The sequence below is a fragment of the Onychostruthus taczanowskii genome, unplaced genomic scaffold (assembly GCF_017590055.1).
Source record: "Onychostruthus taczanowskii isolate IOZ18803 unplaced genomic scaffold, ASM1759005v1 scaffold68, whole genome shotgun sequence".
NCBI lineage: Eukaryota > Metazoa > Chordata > Aves > Passeriformes > Passeridae > Onychostruthus > Onychostruthus taczanowskii.
In genome coordinates this window covers 1,444,026-1,471,048 of record NW_024504566.1, presented here as the reverse complement: position 1 = coordinate 1,471,048, position 27,023 = coordinate 1,444,026, and the positions used below count along the sequence as shown (strand labels likewise).

Here is a 27,023-nt window from a genome sequence, read left to right as displayed (position 1 = left end):
GTCTGATATTGTAGAGGACTCTTTAAAGGGATTAATCTGAAAATAATAACTGAAGGGACAAAACTTTCATTTTGTTGATAGCAATTGCTGTAAAATTATCTCATGAGTTTGAAACCACATTACTGTTCCAACACACTTGGGTGTTGATCACACCTGTAGAGCTCAAAGATTTTTAGTAAATAGAAGTTAATATTTCTCTCACTTGCAAATGGCTAAGACATGAAAAGCTTTAATAATCTTTTAAAGCCCACACCATTAGGAGAAATTGTCATCCAGTTCTTTAATTCCCAACCCACTGACCCATTTTCCTATGTGAAGTTTTGCAAATTCTATTCAAAATCCCCTGAAAAATGGCTCATCACTCCAGTAAACACAGTATATGAAAGAGAATCACACTATACCTTACTTATATTTGAAGTGGGGCTCAAGAGTTTCCAGGTGTAACCAGCCTCAAACAAGCAAAAATTAGGAATATGATGTCCCAAAAATGTTAATAATTCATTTATGTGGAAAAGTTCAGCTAGCGAAAACTTCAAATCCAGTTTGTTTTACTCACTATGCTTTTGTTATGTTTGGACATGGTTCTACCTCTCCAAGTTTTACCCTGAACTTTGTGTGCAGGATCTGTATGCAGTTTCAGTACTATGGTCGCTGATGAACAAGAGTCTGAAGATTTTATGGAGGAGGTTTTTAAATCTAACAATATTCAAATTTCTTTCAGCCATCCTTCAGTGTTGAAAAGGACTTATATAAGAGCTTGTAATTTATCACATATTGTACAGTTTATGAAATGATATCCTCTATTTCTTGTGGAAGGAGCTCTGGCTCTCCTTACAAAAAGAGACACCATACAAATACTTCTGTATGAAAACAGGCACTTACAGTTCTTTTGTTACTAAGGAGACTTCTAGTTCCCCTACCATTCATGGGAAATAATGTTCCCTGTTGTCCTTCTCATTTCTCACTCTGTGTCCTTAGTAGTTTGGGGTTTTAGGAAAATAATTTCTTGTGTTAGTTGTCCTGTATGTTTTACTTGAGAAAAGGAGTTAAAAAACTTTTAAAAAATATTAATATTTGTCATCTGGCCACCATTATAACCTTTACTGTTATAAATAATAGGCCCTTGGAGCAACACTAAATTTTTTTTTAATGTATCAGCTTTCATGAGGAATATTTTGCTTTTATTGCTTACTTTTATATTTACTTATGTAATGTGACATCTATAAGAAAAACAGGAGGAGGTTTATTGAAGAAAACTATATAAGGAATGGAGAAATCATAGAAAGGCATTTGGCTTAAATTTTCAATTCCATTTAACATGTAATGAGGTTAAAAATCAACAGTGTGGTAGATTAAATGCTTGTATGTATTGTATGAAGTCAAAAAGGGAAATCCCATGCTTTTAACAGCCAACAATTAAAGCTAAAAATTTTGCATCTTCATCTTTGTGAAACACTAAGGAGAATGTCCTCTATTTGTCAAAGAAGTGAAAACGTGAGCAATTTTGAATTTTAGAGTTGTTAGCTGTGTGTGGTGTTTTAGTTAGATAAGAGTAATTTCACAGACTCATGTGTGCTGAAAAAAGGAAAGTCAAATCAAGATTGCAGAGACCTGATTCTGTTTGCAGTTTAAGTACCAAGATTCTTCTGCCAAGCAAGATTGGGGTTTCTAACGAATTCAGCACCAAAGCCAAGTGTTAAACTATGATTTAGCTCTTAGTCCCTTTTATGATTAACAAATCCATGTTTTCTCCATGAAGTAAAAGAGGCAAGAGTAGGAATATGCATCTTAAGATACACATGTTCATTTTCTGATTTTGAATGGCTTTTTATTTGCACAGAAATTGAATTGTGTTTTTCTCTCCACAGGTGAAGGACCAGGTACAGCTGGAATTATTCTTACTTTAGCTATGAACATCATGGGAACCTTGCAGTGGGCAGTAAACTCAAGCATAGATGTTGATAGTTTGGTAAGCAAAAAATGCACAGCGCTGTGCTTTCTTTTGAGGAATTGCCTTATTTTGTTGATTATGATTGTGCAGTGAATTATCTTCAGAGTTGAATATTATGCAGATGCATCAGAAAAGTTTCTCTCATACCTTTAGTAGCACACTGCTGGCTTTGGGATGGCACAAACTGTATTTTTCCATGATCAGAAGTTTTTCTGGCCTGGAATAGGCAACAGCAAATACTTGCACTTGAGGATTCAGATTGCAGATGTAGCAGTGATAGGAAAACCTTGAAAAGGCTTGGGGTTGTTATATTTCCTGTATTTATATATATAAAATATACCTTCCTTGGTAGGAAGCTTTGTACAACAGATCACAATGAATGTTTTTGAGATCCTTTCCCTTATCATCAATAGTGATTTAAAAATCTGTCCTTGACTTCCCTGGCAGTCTTTTTCTGGTTTTATGTAAAATGCTCTCTGACATAAGACTTTGCAGTCATGCATAATTTTCATAGGTAGGACTGGGTTTAAAATAGAGCATTTAATGAGGTTAGCTTCTCAGCACCTCTTGAGATATATGAAGCAGACAGGAAACTCATAAAATAATATGTTTGTTCTTACATTTTTCATCATACATTAGCTCAAATGTATGAAAATTTTAGTTTTTATTTTAAAATTTAATAGTTACTGATCTCTTTCCAATTCATTCATTCTAGGATTTATTTTAGACAGAATTTGTGTAACAAAATACCGTAGTCTTATAAACCAAAAAATACTTCTGAGAAAAAAGATCTCCCACATCCTGTCTTAGCCATTCTGAACCCTAAATCAGCTTCTCGAGCCCAACCATTTCAGCATTGGAAAACAAAATTTTACAGCAGATTTCAGAGTCCTTTAAATCCTGATTAATTGAAATTAATTGTCATATAAAAATATATAATTGGGGCAGACGGTGACAGTGAAGCAATATTCACAAGTTTAACATTATTTTTTTAAAATAAATTATTCAACTAGATTCACCCTGAGGGAAATCATTAAGAGCCTCAGAACAAGGAATTAACCACTTACAGCATCTAAGCTCTTGTTTGCACATGTGACTGCTGATAGCTGAGGAAGCTGATGGCCATTCAGCAGCATTTCCCATCCACCAAATATTTTATGTTCACTCCTTCTTTGCTTTGTTATGAACAGCCTGTCTGGAAGGGCAAGCACTTTGTGAAAGGGCTTCATTGCTGTAATTGCAAGACCTGCTGAATAGTAGTTACATGACTAAAAATGAAACAAAATGTGATGTTGGTAAATCACAGAATTTTTAGGGTTGGGAGGGACCTCTGGAGATCCTCTTGTCCAACTCTCCTGACAAGGCAGGGTCACCTAGAGCAGGTGACACAGGAACTCCCCACAGGTGGGGTTTGAATGTCTCAAGGGAGGGAGACTCCACGACCTCCCTGGGCAGCCTGTTCCTGTGCTCTGTCATCCTCAAAGTGAAAAAGTTCTTCCTTACGTTGAGGTGAAACATTTTGTGGTTTAGTTTATAGGCACTGCTCGTCATTCTGTCACTGGGCACCACTGAGAAGAGCCTGACACGATCCAGCTGACAGCGCCTTCGAGATATTTATATGCATTCATGTGATCCCCTCTCAGTGGTCTCTAGACTAAACAGGCTCAGCTGCTGCAGTGTCTCCTCATAAAAGAAATGCTCCAGACCCCAAATAACCTTTGTGGCCCTCATTGGACCCTCTGCAGTAGCTCTTTGTCTCTCTTGTGCTGAGGAGCCCAGAACTGAGTACAGCGCTCCAGGTGTCGCCTCCCCGGGCCAAGCAGAGGGGCCGGAGCACCTGCTGGCCACACTCCTCCCGATGCAGCCCAGGTTACCACGGGCCCTCCTGGCCTCAAGGGCACACTTGAGGTCAACTTGGCATCTGCCAAGACTCCCAGGTCCCTTCTCTGTACAGATTCTCTCTAGTAGGTCAGCCCCCCCAAAACCACAACAGCAACAAACATGTTAATTCACTTCGCTCTCATTTGTAGACTCCATCCCCTGTAAGGCAGAATGTGATAACTTTAAATATAAAAATCTGTATAAAAATAATATATGCATATTACATGGCTTAATACAAACTTAAGGTGTTTCACAAGAGCAACAGGAAGTCCTGCTGTAGGATTCAGAGGGTGCTGCACACAATAGTGCTTCAATAAAGGTGAACTTCCCCTTTTTAAAAGTGTTAATATGTCATCTATTAGCAGCAATAAGAAAGTAACTCTCTTTCCCTTGGAAAGGGAGTCTCAAGTTGCTCTAGACATTTCTGAATACTTTGCTCTGAATTAAGACAAAGGACTGCGCTGGAGCACTGGTTATGTTATGTGTTACATTGAATTACTGACAGCCTTCTAAAGTCCATGCGGTTATAGAATGGATCCTCTGGATAACTGCTCATCCTCATGACATGAACTTTTAGGTATTCCAGAGGAGACACTAATAGATATTGCTGGCAGGATGGTTTTCTTGACACTCAAAAGCTGTTCCTGTGCACAAGTAGACAAAAATAGCTTAATGGTGTCAAGATAATAAAACTGCTTCACTGGGTGATACAGATGTAATATTTCCTACTTTGTAGTCTCTGCATTTAGCACTTCCGTCATCAAAGTATTTTACAATTATTTGGCCAAAGATGTTTTGCAGAGGGTTGCCTGACTTAGTAGCCTATTTAGTTATACTCTATTTTTCTCTCTAGAGGTAGTTTGAAGCTCCCCACAGGACCAGAGTGACTAGAACTGACACATCTCCAGATGTCTCCAGTTACAGATACGCACACACCGCTCTAGTTGACACCACTCTTGCCCTTCCTTAAGCAGCTATAATATCTGTGTTTACAAGCCTGCAGACAAGCATGCCTGAGTGAATAGCACATTTGTACATTTGTAGGTAGCAGTCTTTGGTTGTCATATAAACTGGAGTTTTCTGCCAGTGGTTGAAAGCCACATCCAAAGGAGTAGCTGGCCAAACAGATGGGTAGGTGGCAAATTTGACTTTATTCCACACAATCTCCATCTTGAGCTTTCCATGACACTGGCACACAGATTGAAGAAATCTGAGTTCCTAGGTTGGTTTTTATTTCTACATACATAGATACTGTATTTGAAGCAATTTTTTTGTACGCGTTTGGCTTCAAATTAAGAATCCCTATTGTCTCTTAATAGTCCATAATGGTTTAATGGTTTTGGCATTTCATTCTCTACAGCCAGCCCTGATACTTTGTCTGCTCTGCCTTTATTTGAAAACAAACAACCCCCTATATCCCCCTTCCTCCCCTCCAAACATATGTGGTCACTCTGACAGCTATCCATTACTTAATGTAATGCTACAAATTAGGTTAGATTTATTGTTTCCCTTTGATCATTTCTGCTAATATCCCTTTAGTTGGTTTTCAGTCTTTTTCTTCCTATCCTTCTAGGCAGTCTTGTGGTGTTTTGCATTTTTTTTCCTTCATAAGGAAACAGAAAATAATTATTTTTTTTCGGTAAGTGCTGCTTTCATAGATAAGCATTAGCTAGTCCCAGTGGGCTATTTCAATGCTTTCTAACCTCTTTTTTCACTGATGTATATCCTGCAGCAGCAGTGCTTCAGCTGTGAAGGAGAGTTCCTTTTATCAGGGAAACAGAAAATGCCATGCTTTTACTGTTGCCAAGATTACTTATATAAGGAGATACAAAAATAATCTCCCAAGGAGATATTAAAACCCAACGTGCTAAATGTCACAGTGTGCCTCACCCTGTACATCAGGGATGCTGAAGAATTAAAGTAATATAGAGTAAAGAAAATGATCAAATTTAAAATCACAGCTGTGAAAAAGAATGGTGTTTTTACAGATTATTTTTAACTTTTTTTTTTTTTTTTTTTTTAATCTAGGACATGATCTTAATACAGCTGTGAAAAAGAATGGTATTTTTACAGATTATTTTTAACTTTTTTTTTTTTTTTTTTTTTAATCTAGGACATGATCTTAATATGGTTTTTACTTATGTTGGTAGGAAATCTGAGAACACTTAAACACAAGTTTGACTGTAAAATCTGCATCAGAATGGCAGTCCTCAAAGTGAGGTGTTTGCCTTCTGGAAAGAAACATAATGAAGAAAATTCTTTAGAACCTTCTCTTTTCTGCCTGCTTGCACAGCAGTGTGAAAAAGAGAAGAAAAAAAAAATCAGTAAAATTTTTAAATGAGCTAGGTATTTCATTTTTGCAGTTCAGAAGAGAAGCATACATCCTATAAATGCATCCAATATGTAATAGCAGATGATGTGGAACCTCAGTAAAACCATAAGTTCTGCCTACAGAGCCAGTTTTGGCAGTGACCTCATGCACAAGAGTTTTTACAACATGAACCATTGGAGCAATCTCTCACAGATCCCCCAGCTGCACAGTGCACTTTCCAAGCAGTGTGTTTGTGAGGAGGTGATGTCTGGCAACACAGCCATTGAATACCGTGTGTGTCTGGTCTGAAGAGGGTGATTGCTCTCTTTTCAGTAGAAGATAGCAAAGAGCCTGATTAAATTAATTCTCTTAGCTTACTTGTGAAAGAATTACTTCTTCCACCTTCTGGAAATATGAATTATATAATTATGTAATGAATTCTCCTTTAAAGTTAAGAAGAGTTTAAGTGATATTAATGAGGAAATAATTAAAAGAAGTTGCAGTGCTATTAAAATCTCAGCAAAATACAATTAAGCAAGGCTAAAAATAGTGTACTATGCTATAGACTTAGGGATGAAAATAGTAAATATACTCCTTTATTCAAAAGTACTAGTCAAAGAACACAAAGATAGCTGGCACAGTTCTGATGGAAATAATGGATAAGAAACTTGCTGTCACCTGTCCTATACCTGTCATTATGAATGACAGAACATTTCTACCTCTGAAAGGAAGAATGGATATTTTTGTCAAATGTTCCTGACATGCTACATTCTGCCCAGATTTAAATCATAATTCAAGCTATAGAACAAGGAATTCAGAATTGATTTAAAATTACTAAACTGTCTAAAATACATAACTGATGAGTCTGTCAGGGTAGCTAGGACATTGGGATGAAATTTTCTTTTGTAGAGAAAGGCTTTTCACCCAGCTGGCTTCACAGCAGACATTGGACAGTGTGTAGTGGTACGGCCCCTTGGGCAGTTGTGGGGAATCTCTGCCCATATAAACATTCACAGCTCTTGATGAAAACAAGAAAGATCTGCATTTCTAAAATGACTGTATTTCTATAAAGTGAAGATTTATGAAAACAAAGGTACTACAAACACCAATTAAAATAACTACATGGTTCTCATTGTGGAACTTACTATTGACAGTCAGGCAGGGAGAAAATTGTCAACCTGATCCAAGGTCTTCCTGTTTGTATCACCAAAGAGAGCTGGCATGTATACATGAACTTGATGATGACCATGATTTTCCATCTTGCACAGTGGTTGACATGGAAATAAGAATTGATAGGCTTGTGTGTTAGCATGCTTTTTAGAACTTCTGTCACAATTGTTTTTCAAGATGCTGAGATATAAGCTATGATCCCAGCATTCCTTTGCATTTGCTTCCACATAGAAAATCTGCCTAACAGCATTTCAATTGGGACTGAAGAGCAAAAAGGAATTGTATCTAATATATAAACTAAAAGCACTTTTCAGAAAAAATATAAAACCAGTAAAACAAAGATGTACAAAGGGTTTTCCATGATACCATTAAACAGAAATCTATTTCTGACAATACAGATTAGAGAACAAATGTTGTTTACTGGAACAAGCTTTTGTAAAACAAGGAATCTAATTAATTTATTAGTTGGAATGGGGCACTTAGGTACCTGAATGAAAAGGGAAGTCATGTCTTCTTCAAGTAAGGAGCTGAAACTTTTTTTCTGAACAGGAGAAAAATAGGAACATTTTGAAGACTCTTGGTCTGCCAGCATGAACAATATTCTCTGATAGTATGTTAGGAATTACAGCCTCTACAGAATGGACTTTAATGTTAACCCAAACAAGCTGCGTGTTGGAGATCAAGGAGCAGATAGATAACAGAAACTTGACAAAATCAGAGTTAGGCTTGCAAATGGCTCAAAAGCTGGATAAATACTTGATCTTAATTTTCACTAAAAAGGCAGTGCTTAATCTGTGGACATAAAAGTGGAACAGAAGGTAGAAATGGGATTTATAATATCTGAGGTAGAAATTACATGCAAACCAGCTAGAATCCTGGTCTCCCTAAACTGTACAGCTTGTGGAGGGACACATACCTGTGAGTCAGTCTATCTAAAATCAGAATCTTCAGCTAGGGGTGATTTGGTTCTGCAGCTGGACATTTCACTTAAACTTGTGCAAACAGACTGGAGCAATGCCATCCATACCAGGTAGAGCAGACCTCACATCCAAGTGTTGAGGAAGAACTGGCCAGGAAGCTGGAAATCTTATAATGGCCACTTCAAATAAACGAGCAGGCAGTGGTGGTGGCATGTGATAAAATAACAACCGTCAATTTTTTGTTGAGAAGGAGAAATGAGAAGTCATTGATACCACCATCAGTTTGTTAGTGTGACAGCAACAGTCTTTAGAAACCATTTTTAAGAATTAATTAAAAATGTGATGCTTACAGATTAGAATTACTTAGGTTTGCTGACATTAGGGCTGCATCACACTACCCTCATAGTTGTGAGGGATGATATATTTTCTGGACACAAGTAATGTAATAGATCTCATTTGCCTTCAGGAAAGCATTGGTTGTGGCTCTGTTTCAGGAATTATATAAATGAAGGCTATCAGGATTATTACAAGAACTGTAAACTAGTTAATGAGTTGGCCAGAAAGGAAATTACATTAAGCTGTAAGTATTAACCTGTAGGGAGGCTACTCAACAAAGATTAGATTGCTGACTAAGCTCATTTTAATCTTTTTTAAATGCTCTCAATAAAGTAAAAGAGTGTTGAAGAAATCCATCAATGACACAAAGCTGAAAGGCAGTGTTGGTATAAAGGATCCTGGGAGTTTAAATGTATTAGATAACCTCAAATGGCAGATATTAAATAGATTCCAGTAACAAAAGCACAAAGGCTTGGATTTATGGACTGCTAAGAATAACCTCAGTTGTAAGCGAGGATCTTAGTTAGAAAAGGATAAATTGGAGGAAAGCTTGGCTGACCACCCCCCACTCAAAGGCTGACTGTAAGATATGCCTGCAAAGAAAATAGTGTATGATCCTAGCATGGGTTAATGCAGATATTCCTAGTATAGATAGGGAAGTAACAAAATATTTGTATAATGTCCTGGTAAAATATCATCCAAAATTCTGTGTGCATTCTGGTCAGACAGGAAAGCCTGATTTGAACTGGGGAGTTTGGAGAACATATATTATGAAAGAGGCTTAAACCTGGATTTTCTTTAGTCCTGGAGAACAAAGGGTGATAGGACCTAAGGTGTCCCTCCATAAATGAATGGGGAAAGCAGCTAGCAAAAGGAGCTCTTTATATTTTAAAATTAAGACGGTTATAACAGCAAACTTGTCCATAAAGTAAAAAATATGTTTTCTGACCACCTGATCAGTGAAGTTGTAGTGAAGGAGATTAATTATTCATTGACCCTTGACCCATTTAATAAAAAGATCAGGAGGATCCTTTCTAGTCCCATGTTTCTTTGAAAATGCACCAAGACTGCTACTAGCAACTTTGGTCTAAAGTTCACAAACTACAAGGTTTTATTATTTCACCTGATGTTACAATTACTGATAAAAAATTCATTATCATGGAAATTCCTACAATTTTTTTTAAACTATAATTACTCATAAATACTCAAATGTTAGTGTTTAATGATTGTTCCTTTTTTACTTAAAGCTACTGCTTTGCATTTTTCAAGTCCCATGCAGTCTACTGATCTTTGGAGATCAGTCATTATTCAAAGAACTTCAGGTTTTGGGCAACCCCATACCTTCCTGTAGGAAAGAGTTTAAGTGAGCCATGCTGTTTTTATGATTATACTTTGTTTTCATAGATACAAGTCATCACTTTTCAAAACACAATTTTTAAAATAGAAAGAGCCACAATGTCCATTTAAAAAGGAAGCAAGAGGAATCACATGTTGGACCAAAGTCAGTAGCAGAAGTGCTATGGAATCTAGAGCTCTAGAGGAGAAGCAACCTACCTTTGAAAAATATACCACAATAAAGTTTTGGGTTACTCATGACAGTAGCTAACAGAAAAAAAGATTCACTGTTCTGGCTAGGAATTTGTAACAATTTAATTTCATTTGTTTTGATAGTTTAGTATGAATTACAATTAGAACACCGTTTGTTTTGATTTGCAGATGCGGTCTGTCGGACGAATATTTAAATTCATTGACATGCCAACAGAAGAGACAAAAAGCATTAAGCCACAGAAGAATAATCAGTTTTCAGATGCCCTTGTAATTGAAAACAAGCACGTGAAGGAAGAGAAGAACTGGCCATCTGGGGGCCAAATGACTGTGAAAGACCTTACAGCCAAATACGGTGAAGGTGGAGCTGCTGTACTAGAAAACATTTCCTTTTCAATAAGTTCAGGGCAGAGGGTAAGACACTGTTTTATTGTGGTTTTTTCTGACTTCTATTAAGCTTAAGTATAAAATTGCCATAAACCTATTCAATGCCTAAAAAAGATTTTGAATCCTGCAAGGTTTCCTAAATGAAATTGTTGCAAAACAAAATATCTTCTAAACTAACTGAAGAACAGAAATGACTTAGGATAAAATACACGTGCAACACTTTCCCAAGCTGTACTCCTGTGCATGAAATTCTGCTGCAGTGGAGAGGGAAGCTGGCTGGTGAATGCAGGTGCTGGGGGCAGCCTGACCCGGCGGGGCAGGGCACAAAGGAACACGGCCAAGGGAAACGCACCGCTGGCTCCGGCGGCTGGAGGGTGCAGGTGCCGTCTCACCCATTCCATGAGGGCTCTGCACCACCCTGAATTATTGCACTGCAGACCGTAAACAGCTCTATTCTTTACAGGATTGACAAACCTCTCTAACCTTCACATGTGTTTGGGGCTGCGTTTAGGAAAGGGCTTTAGCTTCAGGACAGCATTTAGGTAGAAGTTTAACACTTTGCTTCAAGCAAAGGCTAAAGGCCCATCCTTGGTGGAATGGGAAGAAGGGCTTGTGATTTCCTGAGCTGAAGGCACACACAGGAAGCGGAGATTTTAACTGTCCCAAGTAAATGAGAAAACAGGGTCAGTGACAGCTCCCTGGCCTTGACATAGGCACATATTCACTCCTAATTTGGATAGCACCAGTCTCTGCCAGGTTTGGTAGGTTTGTCTTGGTTTACATGAACTAATGTTTCATCTACTAAGTTTGAGGACATTAAAATTTTGAACCCAGAGTTATGACTTCCTCTAGCACAATCCTGAAGGCACTCTGCCTTTGAAAGAGGGATACCTGTGATTCCTGGAACATCAAGATGCAGGTACTGCTGCAGCCTGGTAGATTTACTTCCTGGAAGATCCCTTGAAGCAGTGGAGTAAGGAAAAGGAAAGACACTTTTGTACTGTACAGAGAGGGTGGAGAGCAGTAAAAACAAAAATCCTTTTCTCAAGGGCTGTGGTTCAAGTTTGGTGATCAACCCTCAGATGCTCCTTAAACTGGAAAGAATTTGCCTCTACTGCTTAGGTAGTACACCAAGAAGGAACAGGAGTTCTCCTCTGCTGAGGGATGGAATGGGATGGAATAATCATCTAGTCCCACTACCTCACCACTTAATAGCTGTCCAGAAGTTAAAATGTGTTATCAAGAGCCTTTAAGACTTACAGGCTTGGGGCATCAATCACCTCTCTAGGAAGCCTGTTCCAGTGTTTAAACACCATCTTAGTAAAGAAATGCTTCCTAATATCCAGCAGCTTCAAACCACTTCCACATGCTCTCTCACTGGATCCCAGGGATAAGAGATCAGTTGCCCCTCAGCCTCCTCTCCAAAGTAGACAATCCCATGTTCCTGTCCACTCATCACAGGACGTTCCTTCCAGCCCTTTCACCAGTTTTGTTGCCCTCCTCTGGATGTATTCACTCACCCTCACATCCTTCTTAAGCTGTGGAGCCCAGAACTGCACACAGCACTCCCAGTGAGGCTGCTCCAAAGCTGAATAGAGTGGGACAGTCACCCCTTTTTCCCAGCTGGTGCTGATGCTGTGTTTGATCACCCAGGATGGGGATTGCCCTCTTGGCTGCCCGGGCACACAGAGCTGACTCACGTTGATCCTGCTGGCAGCCAGCCCCCTCAGATCCCTGTCTGCAGGGCTGCTCTGCAGCCATTCCTCTCCCAGTTTATACTTGTGCCTGGCAGTGCTCCATCCCAGGTGCAGAATCTGACATTTGGATTGTTAAATTGTAATTAAGTACTGCCCAGTGTTCCAAACTATTTAGATTTCTCTGCAAGGCCTTGTGTCCTCAAGAGAGTCAACAGCATTTCCCAGTTTGGTATCTTCAGCAGCTTTGCTAATGGTGCATTTGACTCCTGCATCCAGATCATTGCTGAATATGTGGAAGAGAGCTGTCCTTAGGACTGAGCCCTGAGGAGTACTGCTAATGACAGTCACCAGCCAGACGCAGCCCTGTTCACTACAAGCCTTCAGCCATTCTTCAGTATGGTCACACTACAAAAGCAGCCCACACTCAGGCATTGTTAGCTGTGTAAACCCAGATGTTGGAAAAAAAGCAGCATCTTGGAGTTTGTTGGTGGTTACTGTAGATATTTGCTTGTTCTTGGCATAGGTCGGTTCCCCTACAAGGGAAACACAACTTTAAACAAACCCCAAAACCTGTATTATTATGTTTCTCCACACCTTAGGGATAAGGAAAATCAGCATCAACTGGGAAGGCTGAGGAATTGCACAGATGCTTAGAGGTGTCCAATGGGATGATTGCTGTAACCACTGCCTCTGCCCCAAGCTACCCCACTAATCAGAGTTAGGCCCTTTATTTTCAATCATATGAGAATGGAGTAGCTTACTATGGTAATCCAAATGCACTCCCTACTTATTTTTTGATTTCTGGATGTGATTTTGTTGATGAGGACTTCATGGCAAAGTGAAGGGAAAAGAGCTGGGCTGATCAGTGCAAGATAATAACCAAGAAAATTTGTGACCTTCAGCTTAAGAAGGCTATCAGATTTTTCATCCAGTTAATTCTAACAAAACAAAGAAGAGTCTGCCCAGTGTTTGATTCCACCCTTGCTGTAGGCTTTTATCATTCCCACATAAATGACATTTGCTATCCCATTGAGATCCATCTGGACTGCTCTCCACTTCTGAGACCTCTAAGGTTTTTGCCTTAGTCTATGATTAATATGTGAAAAGTATTACATGTTTGCTCTTATGATGTGCATTGCAGGTGGGTCTTTTAGGAAGAACAGGCTCAGGAAAAAGCACTTTACTTTTTGCATTTTTAAGACTGTTGAATACGGAAGGGGATATCCAGATTGATGGAGTCTCCTGGAACACGGTCAGTGTGCAGCAATGGAGAAAAGCATTTGGAGTGATTCCTCAGGTAATGAGATTATTGAATATTTATGTGCCTTTATTTTCATTGGTTCTGTAGCTGTATGCACATAGTTGCTTTTAAAATGTTCCTTATTGTATGCTGAGAAACAAAAACCCCACAGATTTTGTGAAAAGGGGAGTGGCATGGATGGGTGGAAGGATGCAATGATTCACAGCAAACTGCATTTTTAGGGTTTTCTTGCTGCTCCCACAAGAACTCTTCTAGAAATGGGAAGGTACAGCATGCTCAAACAGAAGTGTTCAGAGCCTGCTTATCCCTGCCTCTCTGAGACAGTTTGCATTTTGATTCAGGATCAGATACTTTGCCACCTCAAGAAAAAAAATACAGTCAGTGTTCTCAGCTGCTGTTTTCTGGAGCTCTATATCACATATGGTTAACATGTGGATACTGCACATTGTGTGTTTTCCCTGGCAGACTGGTAGCAAACATGTAAACCTAGGGCTCCTGAGTCTCTTGCCAATGTTCCTGCCCCTGGACAGCATCTCACATCGGTTACAGCTGTGGATTATCTGTCTGAAAAATGAACATTATTGTCTGCATACAGTAACACTAAAATGTGATTGCTCACTGTAAGGGTACAAACGAAAACTGACGGAATGTGATTGCTCACTGTAAGGGTACAAACAAAAACTGATGGAATGAACAGCAGAATTTTAACTTTTTTATACTTTTGATGTCTATCCTTACCAACAACACTGATACATGAGTAACACATATTGGCCATCTCTTCTTTGACAGTTATACATCAGATAGTTCTTCAGTTTCCAAACATGCACAATCTCCTCCATAACAGTATTCATTCCTTTGGAAGTCCTGTGACTGTGGCAGACTAATTCAAGTAACACTTGATGGCAATCTTACCAATGAGTCGCTCGTCATGTCAGGCGGCAGGGGGAGACCGACTGCAGATCAGCCTGCCACACTGAGGGGCCATGCAGCCTGTCCTGCCTTTATCCACCCATCCTTGAGGGTAGCTACTAGCCCCAGAGACTGAAAAATATGCTTTGATTCTCAATCGCCTTGGATGATCTCCTCCTTGACACACCCACAAAGGAATAGGCTGATCAAGGCGGCCATGCAACCCCTTTTAACTGTTGGCTGTCAAACCCTAACTGTGCAATTCCCTCCATCCTGTCCCCACAGTAAAGCTGTTTCCATCTTGTTGCTGTAAAGATTTCGTTTGTTCCCTGATAATTTCCCATCTGAAGAAGGTGGTTATTGTCTTAGAAATCTGGTGGTTTCATGTGTAGTATGCTGTTGTTGCAGTGACTACATGAGGCACTTTAAAATAGTTGGAGAGACTCTGGGACAGACAGACAGTTTAACATAAAAATTATCTAAGTTTTACATCTTAGGTCACTGTTTTAAAAGACACTGAAATATTCATGCTGGAAGAAAAATGGCCTTGATTTTGCAAACACAAGGAGGACTCAGAATTCAATTTTTCTGTGAGATGATCAGTTTTGATAGCTTCCCTTTCAAATATGTTATTCCATAGCAGCCCAAGTGCTATTTATTTAGAGTAGGCATACAAAGAAGGCACAAGACTCTTTTCTTTGTGCATTTCATGCTCTGAAATTTTCTAGAGGCAGAAATTTTTTAGCACTTTGACCTTGTCAGAACTGACCCTTTCTTCTCTGCCACATTACACCCTTAACAGACCAAGCCTAACAGAGCGGTGTTGAGTCCACGGCTTGCATTCATTTCTTACCTGAGCTCTGCCAGTCACACACTGCCTGCTGAGCTGAGGCTTGCTTGGCAAGCTGCCATTTGATACCTGACCTCTTGTCACCATTTCTATCTTCTCTTCAACATTTTCATATCTATCTATTCCTTTAAACTTTTATTTCTTTATAAATAGAAAGGACTGCTGGTTCAGTTCTGCAGAGTGATTGTTGCTTGCGAGTATGAAAAAATGTCCCCCATTCAGATCAAGGCAGCTGTGCAGTGAATTGCTGTAGCTGCTTGTATTTAGTTTGGAGGACAGACCATATGTGCTATACAGCAGTCATCTGATGCATGGTTGTATAGCATGAAGGATGCTTTTACCAGAAAGGTATGTCTGCACTGGAAAATTGTCCTATGCAGCCAAGTATAAATTTCTGTATTGGAAGGGGCTGCCTTATCTCTTCCACAGTCATCTTTTTGTCTAAGCCTTTTGCCCTTTGAGATGTGGTTGCCCACCAGAATTTCTGTGTTCCGTCTTCAGCTGTCCTTGGGAATGCATGGACTGAGAAGAAATCTGAGTGCTTGGTAACAAGTAGCTTCATTGTCCCAGTGAAAATATGAGGGATAATTCTCATAGCACTCATCACCTGAGCACTCACCATAGAGTCACTAACGGTATGGAAAATATCATTCTGCAGCCATCAGCAAAAGGCAAGAGACATTTATTACATGAGCATATAACTTGCTCTTCTGCTAGTGAGGTGCATTGTTAGTTCATTGTTAAAATTACACATTTAGCTCACATTTGGAAGTCCCTGATACATGGATCAATGTCAAAAAATCTCAGCCCTCCATTCTCTGTAAGGTCATGAGAGTTGCCAGCCTGTTTGCATGCTTCAGCTCACAGCACTTGTCCCAAAGCCTTGGCAAAGAACTGCACATTATGCCTCAAAAGTTCCCACATTCAGAACAAAATGAAGTTTTCAGCAGCACTTTCCCAGCAGGAAAGAGAAATTGCATATGCCACCCTGCCTTTCCCAGCAGAACAAAGGGAGCCTTTTGTTCTTTGCCATTCACCTAAAGCTTCAGAATAAAAAAAAAAGGTGCCTTTCCTTTCCTGGGAGCAACACTCTCCTACAGCAACACCTGGATATTCACTGTCTCCAGGAGAGGCTTCGCCAACAAAAGGAGAATGGAGCTCTATCTGATGCATGCTTCCTCCTGAAAATTTTCCAACACTCTCCTTCTCTTCTTTAACCCTAAGTTTCCCAATTTAGTAGAAAATAAATGCTTTTCCACTTCAGTGGGAACCTCACTGAAGCACAGCCACATAGCACACACAGAGTCCCAAGACTCTGTGGTCTGCTCCATGCAGGCTGTGCTGGAATGACTGCAGGTGGTCAGGGATCACACTGAGCAGAAGCAAAGGTAAACCCCTTGTTTCTTTCAGTGTCTCAAATCTGGCTGTCATGCCTTGTAGAGGTGTGAAGGGTTAAATCATATAAAATATATTTCCTGAAGCACCCACAAGCAAGTTCCTTGCTGTAGCTTCTCACAGCCTGCCCAACACTGCTCTTGTCATTCTCCCAAAAACAACTGCTCCACTGACACCAAGCTGTACTTTTGCACCCATTATCTCTTCTTCCTGGACAGGCCTTTCTGACAATTCTGCAGGTATTTGCCCGCCACATTTCTAGAGTGAGGATTTCCAGCTGCATTTGGTTTCAACACCGTAAGGCTTTCTTACATGAGTCCGCATGCAGATTGCATCCTGAAGTATTTAATGGAGTCAGATTGAGGACATGCCTTCAGAAATTTGTCTTGGAATGGAGAACAGGAGACCTGCAGTTGATTTCCAGTTAAAACAAGTGATAAGACACCTGAAACCCATGAGGTGCTGCTAGCTCCGAGGAAGGGGATGACTTCTGATGTTTTATTTAGTGTTATTCCATGCATCCTAGTGGATCTCACACTGTTTTCTACATGCAAATACTCCATATAGAGTTAAAATCGAGCTTAACATGGAGAACAAGTTTTCTAGAGTTTGCAGGACAGCCAGCCGACAAAAAAAAAAAAAAAAAAAAAAAAAAAAAAAAAAAAATTGTTTTGCTCCTTTATTTTACTGAAGAAGTGAAATTTTGCAACTTTTAGCTTTGTAGTTCCAGTTCTTCAGCAGTTATCACATTCTGTTCATTGTATATGTCTGTCTCTGTCTGTCTGTCTGTCTCCAGCTCTATGTCTCATTTTCTCATACCCTTCAGGCCTGCTTACTTTTGGAGGTCATGGCTGCTTTTGGTGTGCCAGCACACTCCAGCCTGGTGCAGCTGCTGAGCAGGGCCACTTCCCAAGTGCTCCCACAGAGGGTCCTGCAGGGCACTGGGATGAGTCAGCACCACCATAGCCAGGAGTGTCTGCTGCATCAGACCCGTGCACAGAGCAACTGGGGACCTTAATTAACAACCCCACATGCTCATGCTCATTTTGGGCACTGTATAGTTTGTTTTCTACATCATGGGTTCAGTGTTGCCAGAGGCACAGCACTTATATTTACCAGTAAGCTCTATGGGAGGCAGATGTTTTGGCATCTTCAAGGGAGAATGTTACAGAACTGGTCCCAGAAACCTTTCAGGTTTTTATTGTTTCTGTGCTCTTATTCTTATGTCAATGTCAAGTCCCTAAAGGACAGTTATGAAAACAAATCCTCTAACTTTGCATCTAGTGCTAAAGCATTCACACAGTAACTTGATTTTACTTCATGTTGATATTGCTGCTATAACACAGGCAAAGCAGAGGAGGCTACAAGGAGGTCATGCTGCTGTTACTCCTGACTTCTCCATGCATGGAGCTGCTGCCTGGCTCCAGCTGATGTTACATTTGTCCTCCAGCCCTGGGGCATGTGGGAAGAAGGTCCATGGGTCTTGCTGAGGACCTGCACACAGGTTGCAGCATCAGCAATTCACAGCCAGGATACTCTTACTTCTTAGCAGCCTCTTGTCAGCTGATCCTTAACTCTTCTGTAAGCATTTCCTTAGGTACCCTGGGGTCTTGATTCTCCACATAACACATAAATTGCTTAGGAATCTTATTGCCACAGACACCAATACACAGAGGCTGTAGCCACTAATGGGGATTAATGCCCTTCAGAAGGGATGATTTTCAATATTTGGGGTGCTCAGAACATAAACACGACCATATTTATGTTTCCAAATGTTTTGCTTGTGGGTGGATGTCAGGTCTAAGAAATTGTTTGTTGTATAATCACACCCACTGTTATCCTGTGGGAATTTGAACAAGTGACCAAGAAGGAAATTATTCCAGATTTGCTGCCCGTCTACCCAGCCATCCACTCACTTTTCCAATGCTCTCCTTATTTCTTCTTCCACATGTATGAACAATGTAAGTCCTTCATATTCACTTTTGGGTGTTTTTGTTTCATTTAGACTTCAAGTTTTTAAGAATGTGGAGAGATTTGTTTCTGCTTCTCTTCAAGCAGACTCTTAACTGCCCAGGTGACTCATATGGTATTTACTTAAGTGAACCCTATATGGTTTCTAATGAGTTAGGAGGAAGGAGGTGTTGAAATGCAGAGAGAAGTACCAGAATTTAGGACAATGAAATGTTTACTTTGTGGGGATGAAAAACCAACCCTGCTTTTGGGAATAGCTTGCTTTTAGTGCCCTGCTTCTTAAAAGCACAGTTCTTAGAAATAGCAGCAGCTTCAGAGGAATATTGTACCCCTTATTGCTCTGCCTGGTGCACTTCAGCAGGAATGTTATTCAGCCCTATCTTCTTCAGAACTGGTTTGTTCAGTTAACTATTCTTTAGCACTGAGAAATGAAAACGTGCATTCCATTAGTTAAATGTATGGGGCTCGCAGTGTGAGCAAACCCACGTCTGACACTGTTTCCACAGCATTGCTGTTTCCACCACACCCACTCCTTGGAAGAACCTAATCCTGCTGCAAATATGTCACCCCACTCACGCCACCTAACCAGCGCAGGGCATGGGAAAAGGACTGTGCTGTACTTCACCTGAACTTTCACTGTTTTTAACAATAACAATTATAAGGGAAAGAGTCTACTCTTTCCCTGTTGTCTCTACAAAAATTACTTCAGTGATTAATTTTTAGCTGAGTGTGGTTCTGCAGCTCTGTCAGTCTGTTGTTTGCCATGTGTTGAAGGTATCATTGCACTTAAATCCACCCCATTGAGTGTGCAGCACCACAGCGCAGCTGCTTCTCTCCTCTGGTTTCTCAAATTAGTTATTTCCTTCTCTTTTACACCAAATATGTTGGCAATGGCGTGCATATATTAATATAGCAAATTAATTAATGTAATGTAATTTATTTTCCTTTGCAATGTTTACACTTTTAATTAATCATAATTAAATGATTAATGTAAATGTGTGTACAAATCACTTTGAATTCTGATGAAAGAATACCAAGTTCCCAGGTTGGGTCAGATGGAAATTGTGGTAGACAGGCCAAACTCTGGGACAGCACTTGCTCAGTGTATTCTCTCTGTTGTTTTCTGCTGGTGCAGCTAGTCCTTCACTGCTTTTGGTAGTGTTTGACTACCAAGACTCCAGGAACTTGCATCGCTGTGAATCACTGGCATTTCAACATATTTTCTCTAAATAAATACTTTGTTTAGAAAGACGGGAGAAAACAATTGTCTCAATTTTTTCCCCTTGGTATTTGTTGTGTACGTACACAGAAAGAGCAAGCAAATGGTAATATTTCTCAACAAGACAAATTCTTTGAGACCAAGTTCTTCCCACTACAAGCAGTGGGTGTACCTTACAGCATAGAAAAAAACAGTTTCTGAAATGTTGTACAGCCTCAGTGTCCCTTGAAGAATCTAATTTCTCTCAGAATCCGCCCCATGTAAAGAGAGATTCAACAAATATTTAATTTTGTCTGAGTCACTGCTTCTTGAGCTACAAAACGTGTATCTAAGGTGTGATGGCCGAAACCTGCTTGCCTGAACTGATGGGGAAAGCAGAACGGAGCAGTAAACTTCACTTGGAGAAGGTTCTGAGCGCCAGGAAATGTGCATCCTCCCCAGCTCCTGCAGCGGGAGCCGGCACAGCCCGCGGGGTCCGGCGGGAACGCTCACGGAGCGGGCTGTGACAGTGGGACAGGGAAAGGACATCTTTAGAGGTGGCACTGGGACACGGTGAAATGCCAAGGAACAGAATGATGTTGAGATGTGTGTTTGGCTACAATTTATTAGAAAAAGAAATTCATTGATGAAAACCAACTTTGGACGATGTCCCTTTATTTTGACAAATAGTTTTTCCTCTCTAAGCAAAATTGTGGAAACATGCACTTTAGGTTGATAATTTTCTTTTGGTATGTTTGACTATGTTTCACATAGCCAAGAATCAAAAATAGTTTAAAAACATTTATTTCAAAATGAAAATGCAGGAAATGTTTTATTCTGAAAACTGCTGAAATCTGGGGTTTGCTGGTTTTCAGAAAAGTTTGGCTATGATTTTATTAAAACAATTGCCAAAATCTTAATATATAAACATTTTCAAAATCACTTTTTTTGGAAAAGTATTTAAAAAAAATAGTAACCTGCAGTTAGATCTATCTGGTAATTGCAGAAGCTTATTCTTTTGTATGTATGCTTGATAATTTCCAATGCTTTATACAATGTTTCAGGTTATCTATCTATCTGTGTCTGTATGTCTTTTTTCTTGCAGAAAGTGTTCATATTTTCTGGAAGTTTTCGGATGAATTTGGATCCTTATGGGCAGTGGAATGATGAAGAAATATGGAAAGTTGCAGAGGAGGTAAAGCTGTTCAGTGTTATTTGTCTCCCTCTGGTGATGTCGTTACAGCAGGGTGCAGTGTAGGCCTAACGATTGTCATATTTTACATTTATGTAGAATCTTGGGAAACAAGTGCAGGGGAAAGGTCATGCTGTGCTGCAAACCATATCTATTATGTTTTATATAAATAGTCAGTTCAATTCTCAGGCCAATGGGAAGCAGGTTGAGAGGAGCTCTCTCTGACAAGGCATTCAGGCTTTTGTTCTGCTTGTGTCATGGAGCTTTCTGTGCCATGGAAAATAAGAGTCATGGAATGTTAGAATTCCAAACCTGAAGGTTGTCTTCCAATATTTTGTTGAGGTTTCAACAACATTTTTTTTTTCTAATTCCCAAGCTTAGGGGCCAGATTCTCTTTCCATGTTGCACTGGTGCCACACGTTGCAGTTGTCAGGTGCCACCTCTTGGCTCTGACAGTGCTTCGTGGGCTGCAGAGGTGTCTGTAATGCCCAGGAAAAGTCAGGTGAGCATTACAGGAGGGAAGGGGCTGCAGCCCAGAAAGTGGGTACCTTTTCCCAAGGTACAGATGACCAAATTGATACAGATCTAACCATACCCTGGTGGTGCCACTTTCCTTCATTACAAGTTTCAAGTATCAAAAAATGCTTACAGGTGTGGGACTTAATCTGAAATCTTCCTCCTTTCCCATCCAGGAGGTTAACTCTGTCTCTGCTTTCTTTCTGGGGTTTTTCTAATTTCTTCCTTATATTTGAAAAGGAGGAAAGCAGACACGTTCTGTGAGTAATTTACTGTCAAATGAAAATGCCATGACATTTTTGTTTAGACGGTGTGACAGCAGCTTTTCAGACAGCCCTAGTGGAGGCAACAGCACGCTCAGTGCTATTTCTCTGCTTCTCTAAGGCTCAGGAAAAAATTCAGTGCGGATCAATATCCTCTTTCTTGAAGCAGATAAGCTCTCCTGCTTTGGAGGATTGTTTCCACTGTGTGTTTGAATTGAGCTTGGGATTTTAAAGAGCTAAACCTCGTTTACAATGGCATGAAAAAAATTTTATTTTGAAGTGTTTATCATTAAGGAGTTGGGCAAATCTGTATTTGATACTGGGGTTTTCACTGCACAGGCAAGAATGCAAAGCAAATAAAAAAAAGAAAGAGCTGTAATGCTTTTTACTAGGAGTGATTGGATTGTTTACCAAGTTCATGCTCTTGAAGTCTGGCTCGGCAGTGAGTCAGTGTAACTTTGGGAGCACTGCACAGAAGCGAGCTGTCAGCTTATTCCAGACCCATGTTGACTGCTGAGGATTTAGAGGATCCTCCTGAGATCAGCCTCAGCTTTTTACACTCCTTGTAATCAACTGCAGAGAACAAGGCCTTGCCTGATGTTGCATTTTTTATTGCCCCCATATTTCAGCACCTGAATCTATCAGACTTGTGAGCTTAAGTCTTACTTCTGCAGTCAGCTGTCTGAACCCCACGGGTACATGGAGCGACCTTGTGCAGCTTTAAGAAGAAAGGACCTTCTCCATCCATTGAATGCAAAATCTCATTAAGGACACAATGTGTGTTCAAAAGAGATAGAGGAACAAAACACTGCCTTAATTTGCATAAAATTTAAAGCATGAGCTTTTCAGAAACACAACACATATACCCATATACCACAGTTTAATATTGTTTCCATGCAAAGTGAAAACGCTTTGTAGGAGTTCCGATTTTTTGTTTTCCCTGGGATGCAAATTAGTTGCAGATCAGTAATAGTTAAGAAATTCAAAGGAGGTGGCCTTTATAAATTTCTGGAGCTTCATTACATTTTTTGTAGTGTTTTATAGAGCTATGCCACTCACATATATTTCCTAGTTTTCATATTTTGTAAAAATGTCCCTTGAAACTCGGCTGATCAGGCCATGGACCACAGTTGGTTTGGATCTATGGAAGATGGAAAGCTTTGCTGGGAGGTGTAAATCTCCCAAGGAGAGTAAACAGGAGCACTGGAAGAAACAGTCAGAAAACACCTCCTGGGCTGGACGCTGATTTCTGGTCCAAAGGCAGCAGCTTCATTTGGCATGGGCACACCTTCTAAACTCTGTCACCAGTGCCAGAGGGAAGCCCCTCATGCCTTTAGTATAACCAAAGTGCACAAGACCTTTGGGGCAGCAAAAGGAGCACCTGGAAACACTGTCAGAGCTGTAGAGACAGCGGCCATGGTGACTGGTGTTACGTTTTGTTGCTATAATGTAGCATATAAATTTTGGTCATTTATTTTTAGCAACCAAAGTGGCCTGTTTTCCTTTCAAAAATCACTTTCTGTAGCATGTACGATGACGTAAATGATTACCACAGTCACCAATAATTATGTCTTGCTAACTTTTTGTGTCTTTTTTTTTCTCTGGCAGGTTGGGCTGAAGTCTGTAATAGAGCAATTTCCAGGCAAGCTTGATTTTGTTCTTGTGGATGGAGGCTGTGTCCTCAGTCATGGCCACAAACAGCTGATGTGCCTTGCCCGGTCAGTTCTCAGCAAAGCTAAAATCTTGCTGCTCGATGAACCAAGTGCTCACCTGGACCCTGTGTATGTTTTGTTCATTTGTTCAGTTTTCTAATAATGGAATAAGAAAACCATCTAAAGAGATCTTTTGTAACTTGTCTGGCCTATTACTAAAGCTAAATTCAGTAATGCATGTTGGTAATTCTGGGTCAGTGAAGCGTGGTTACAAGCCTTACTCTATGGCTGATAGGTACTTTGACAGCAGAGATGCAGCTGAGGCGCCGCAGAGCTGTGTGCCTGCTGGAAGCTCTACAACCCACAGCCAGGCTGTTAGACACGTGTGTTATGGGCCTGTGCAGTTATGGGCATGCACATTGCATTGTTTGTTTGCCTTTCAGAACTTCCCAAGTGATCAGGAAGACCCTGAAGCATGCGTTTGCCAACTGCACGGTGATACTCTCTGAGCACAGGCTGGAGGCAATGCTGGAATGCCAGAGATTTTTGGTGAGCGTTTCTCATAGGATCACTTACTGCTCTCTCACTACATTTGATGAACATGCAAAACACACTAAGTGGAAATGATGATGTTTTCTGGATTGATGGGGGTCATTCAGGGCAGCTGAGCAACCTACCCACTGGCAGAACTGCAGCAGGCTCCTGTTTGCTCCTTCACCTGATCTGTGACAGACATCTGTGTTCAGATGAGCTGGGTCATGTTCTGGAGGAGCAAGAAGGAAAGTTTCAACCAGAAGGAAAGCTGTGTAGGCTATCCAGCTGCTGATCCAGGTGCCTTATATTTTTGATTGGCTAAGGAGATTCAGAAAAATCTCAGGATCTCACAGAGTTTTACAATTGCAAATGCAGAACCTGCTGCACTTGAGCAATAGGAGGCTGCCTGGGAAAGAGAAGTTTCCTAGTATGTGATGATCAGAATTGCTGATTTCTTTCAACAAGCCACGTAAATATTCCTTTCATGTGTAATCAAGGGGACAAATTACTGGAGTCCTGGGGTATTTCCTTTGTTACATAAAAATGGTTAGTAAAGAAAAAGCAAGTTATGTAAATTGTTCTTAAAAAAAAGGTTATTCTCTCTGCATTTTTTTCACTCTTCTGTGAGAGGGCATCTAAATTTTATTAGCAGAGTGAAACACGGGTGCATTAGCACAGCAGGAGGAGCAGTGCCTGGAGTTAAAGCAGGCTAGTCAGTAGGCAGGTTGTACATTCTTTTGGATGTGCTGCTCCTCGGTGTGTGCTGGATTCAGCCTCACCCCCAGCAGGCAGGCAGCCTCACCTCTGAAAAGGCTTCCCAGCCTCCAGATCACATTTTAGCAACAGAGATGCTAAAAGTTCTCTCCTGTCAGACCTGTGTCCTTACCAGAGATGTGCTGACATTGCAGTGCCAGCGAAGGAGCCTGATTTTTCCTTGGCTCCTGCCTGACTGGCACAACCCTACAGGGTAAACTTGTCTCCTTCAAACAGAGGTGAGCAGTACTTCCTTGTTTAGTGAGAAGAAAGCAAAGAAAGACTGGCACCTTGCTGGCAGCCTTCTCTCTTTACTTGTGATAGAAAAATTAATGCTTCCTTAACTGGGCGGTCTAGCAGTGCCAGAGAAACACCAAGGTACTGGGAGACTTCAATAAAGGGACTCAGAGATAAAACCAAGTCACAAGGAGAAACCAGCCAGTGCAGCAGCACTTTGTAATTTGGGCAATAGGCACCTTTTCTACACGTTCAAATTTTAATGCATGTTTTTGTGGTTTTAATTAGAAACTGCAGACTAGAAATTAGAAATTGCAAATTGGGCTTTTTCTGTTAGAAGATGTTTGCCATGTCTTCATGTCTCTTCCCTGCTCCATTAGTTGCATTAGCTGAATTCTGTCAGCACTGCTCATCTAACAGAGTGATGTTTCTCCAGGTAATTGAGGACAATAAACTGAGGCAGTACGAATCCATTCAGAAGCTGCTGAACGAGAAGAGCTCCTTCAGGCAGGCCATCAGCCATGCTGAACGCCTTAAGCTACTGCCAGCACACCACAGAAACTCCAGCAAACGTAAACCCCGACCCCAAATCACTGCCTTGCAGGAGGAGACGGAGGAAGAAGTGCAGGAGACAAGACTGTGAGATGCTGTGTAGAGACCTTTGTGGAGTGAATGGTCAGCAGTGCCCCATCGTGACAGGACCAGCACTTCTGAAGCTGCCTCAGCCATGCACAAATTCAGCCTTCCAGGAGGTGTTTACTGAAGCGGCCACATGAGATTGTGGGAATTGCTTCCCTTCTGTGGTTAATGGTGTGCAAGTTAGCACATTCTTTGAGGTTTTGCCACTTATAGTGGTGAAACCAGATTTCCTTTGGAAAGCTGCTCTGATTGGATACAAACGAGATGGCAAGCAGAAGTAACCTGCCTAGCCTGACGTAATTGTTTCAGAAAACTTTTAGAAATGTTCTTGCTGGGGTGAGAGGACTAGACAACAGGAAGAATGTGAAAAAAAAATCAAATCTGGGTGGAAAATAGAAAAATCAGTATGTAAAAAACTTCTGTGGATTCACTTCCTGCAACTGAATTAAGGGACAATATCAGCAAGGCACACAGAAAACTTCCTCCTCTTTGTTTTCCATGCAGCGACTGTAATTTCAGCTTAGCAGGAAAGGCCAAATGCCACATGCATAGGTGAAAATGAAGGAAGAGAGGATATTGTCTTGGAGGCCAATCAACATCTGTCATGTCTCCACAGTGAAGGGAAAATTGGTATTTCCTCTTAAAACCTAGGAGACTGTTAACCTGACCCTGCACACCCTCACAATGGATGAGTGCAGGCTGACATCAGTATCTAGCAAAAGGTAGGACTCCTGACAGTGGATCTGTAATAGTCAGTGTAGGTCTGGCATCTTTATATGTGTTCTACTTTGGCCTAATGAAAAAAAAAAAGGGGGACGAAACCTCTCAGAAGTAGACTTTAATAATGAAATTAATTTTTATACTCTTCTGGTTTGCAGTTTTATTATGGAACTGAATGTTCTCTAGGATATTTTATTTATTTTAATATTGTCGCAAACTTTTGCTAAGGAAATGATGTATTTTAAGAGTGATTATGTACTATAAAGAAAAATATATTTGTACAAAAAGTTTTATATTTGGATTGTTGCAGGGATATTTTGCTACTAGACTTTGATGTCTCATTATGCTAGAGCTGTTGAAAACGAGGGCAGCCCCAGAGTTTGGCCAGGTACTGTCCAATGCTGTTTTTGTGCACTAAAGTATTCTAGTGATATATAGGTGTTTTAGATTGTTTTTTTCTTTAAATAAATTTTTAAAAAGAGAAACTGCCTTGTACGACACATTACAGCCCCCCTTGCCCCCCCTTAATGGGACAAGCACTGTGGACCGATTCTGCTGCTTCCACTTCAGTCACTGCTGCCTATGAAAACCACGGCGGTAGTTTTCAGCAGCCGCGGGCTCTCCTCGCCGCAGGCTGCGGCTGTCGCGGCTGCCCGGGCGGCACTAGGTGGTGCTGCGGGCCTCGAGCGCTGCGGCGCGGCCTGCGCTCGGCCCCGGCTCCCCCTCAGCGCTCGG

The 27,023-nt window shown here is 40.7% G+C and overlaps 1 protein-coding gene across 3 annotated transcripts in view; it reads left to right on the top strand.

Annotated features, from left to right (window-relative positions):
- CFTR (CF transmembrane conductance regulator) overlaps positions 1-26,428 on the top strand; it is an 86,087-nt gene extending 59,659 nt beyond the window's left edge. For all 3 annotated transcript variants that reach the window (XM_041421071.1, XM_041421070.1, XM_041421072.1), the window contains 7 exons: positions 1,869-1,969; positions 10,286-10,528; positions 13,340-13,495; positions 20,888-20,977; positions 23,362-23,534; positions 23,849-23,954; positions 25,366-26,428. In XM_041421071.1, the coding sequence (XP_041277005.1) occupies positions 1,869-1,969; positions 10,286-10,528; positions 13,340-13,495; positions 20,888-20,977; positions 23,362-23,534; positions 23,849-23,954; positions 25,366-25,572 (1,076 nt within the window). In that variant the 3' untranslated portion in view covers positions 25,573-26,428. The remainder of the gene's footprint in view (positions 1-1,868; positions 1,970-10,285; positions 10,529-13,339; positions 13,496-20,887; positions 20,978-23,361; positions 23,535-23,848; positions 23,955-25,365) is intronic.
- The last annotated feature ends 595 nt before the right edge of the window (positions 26,429-27,023 follow it).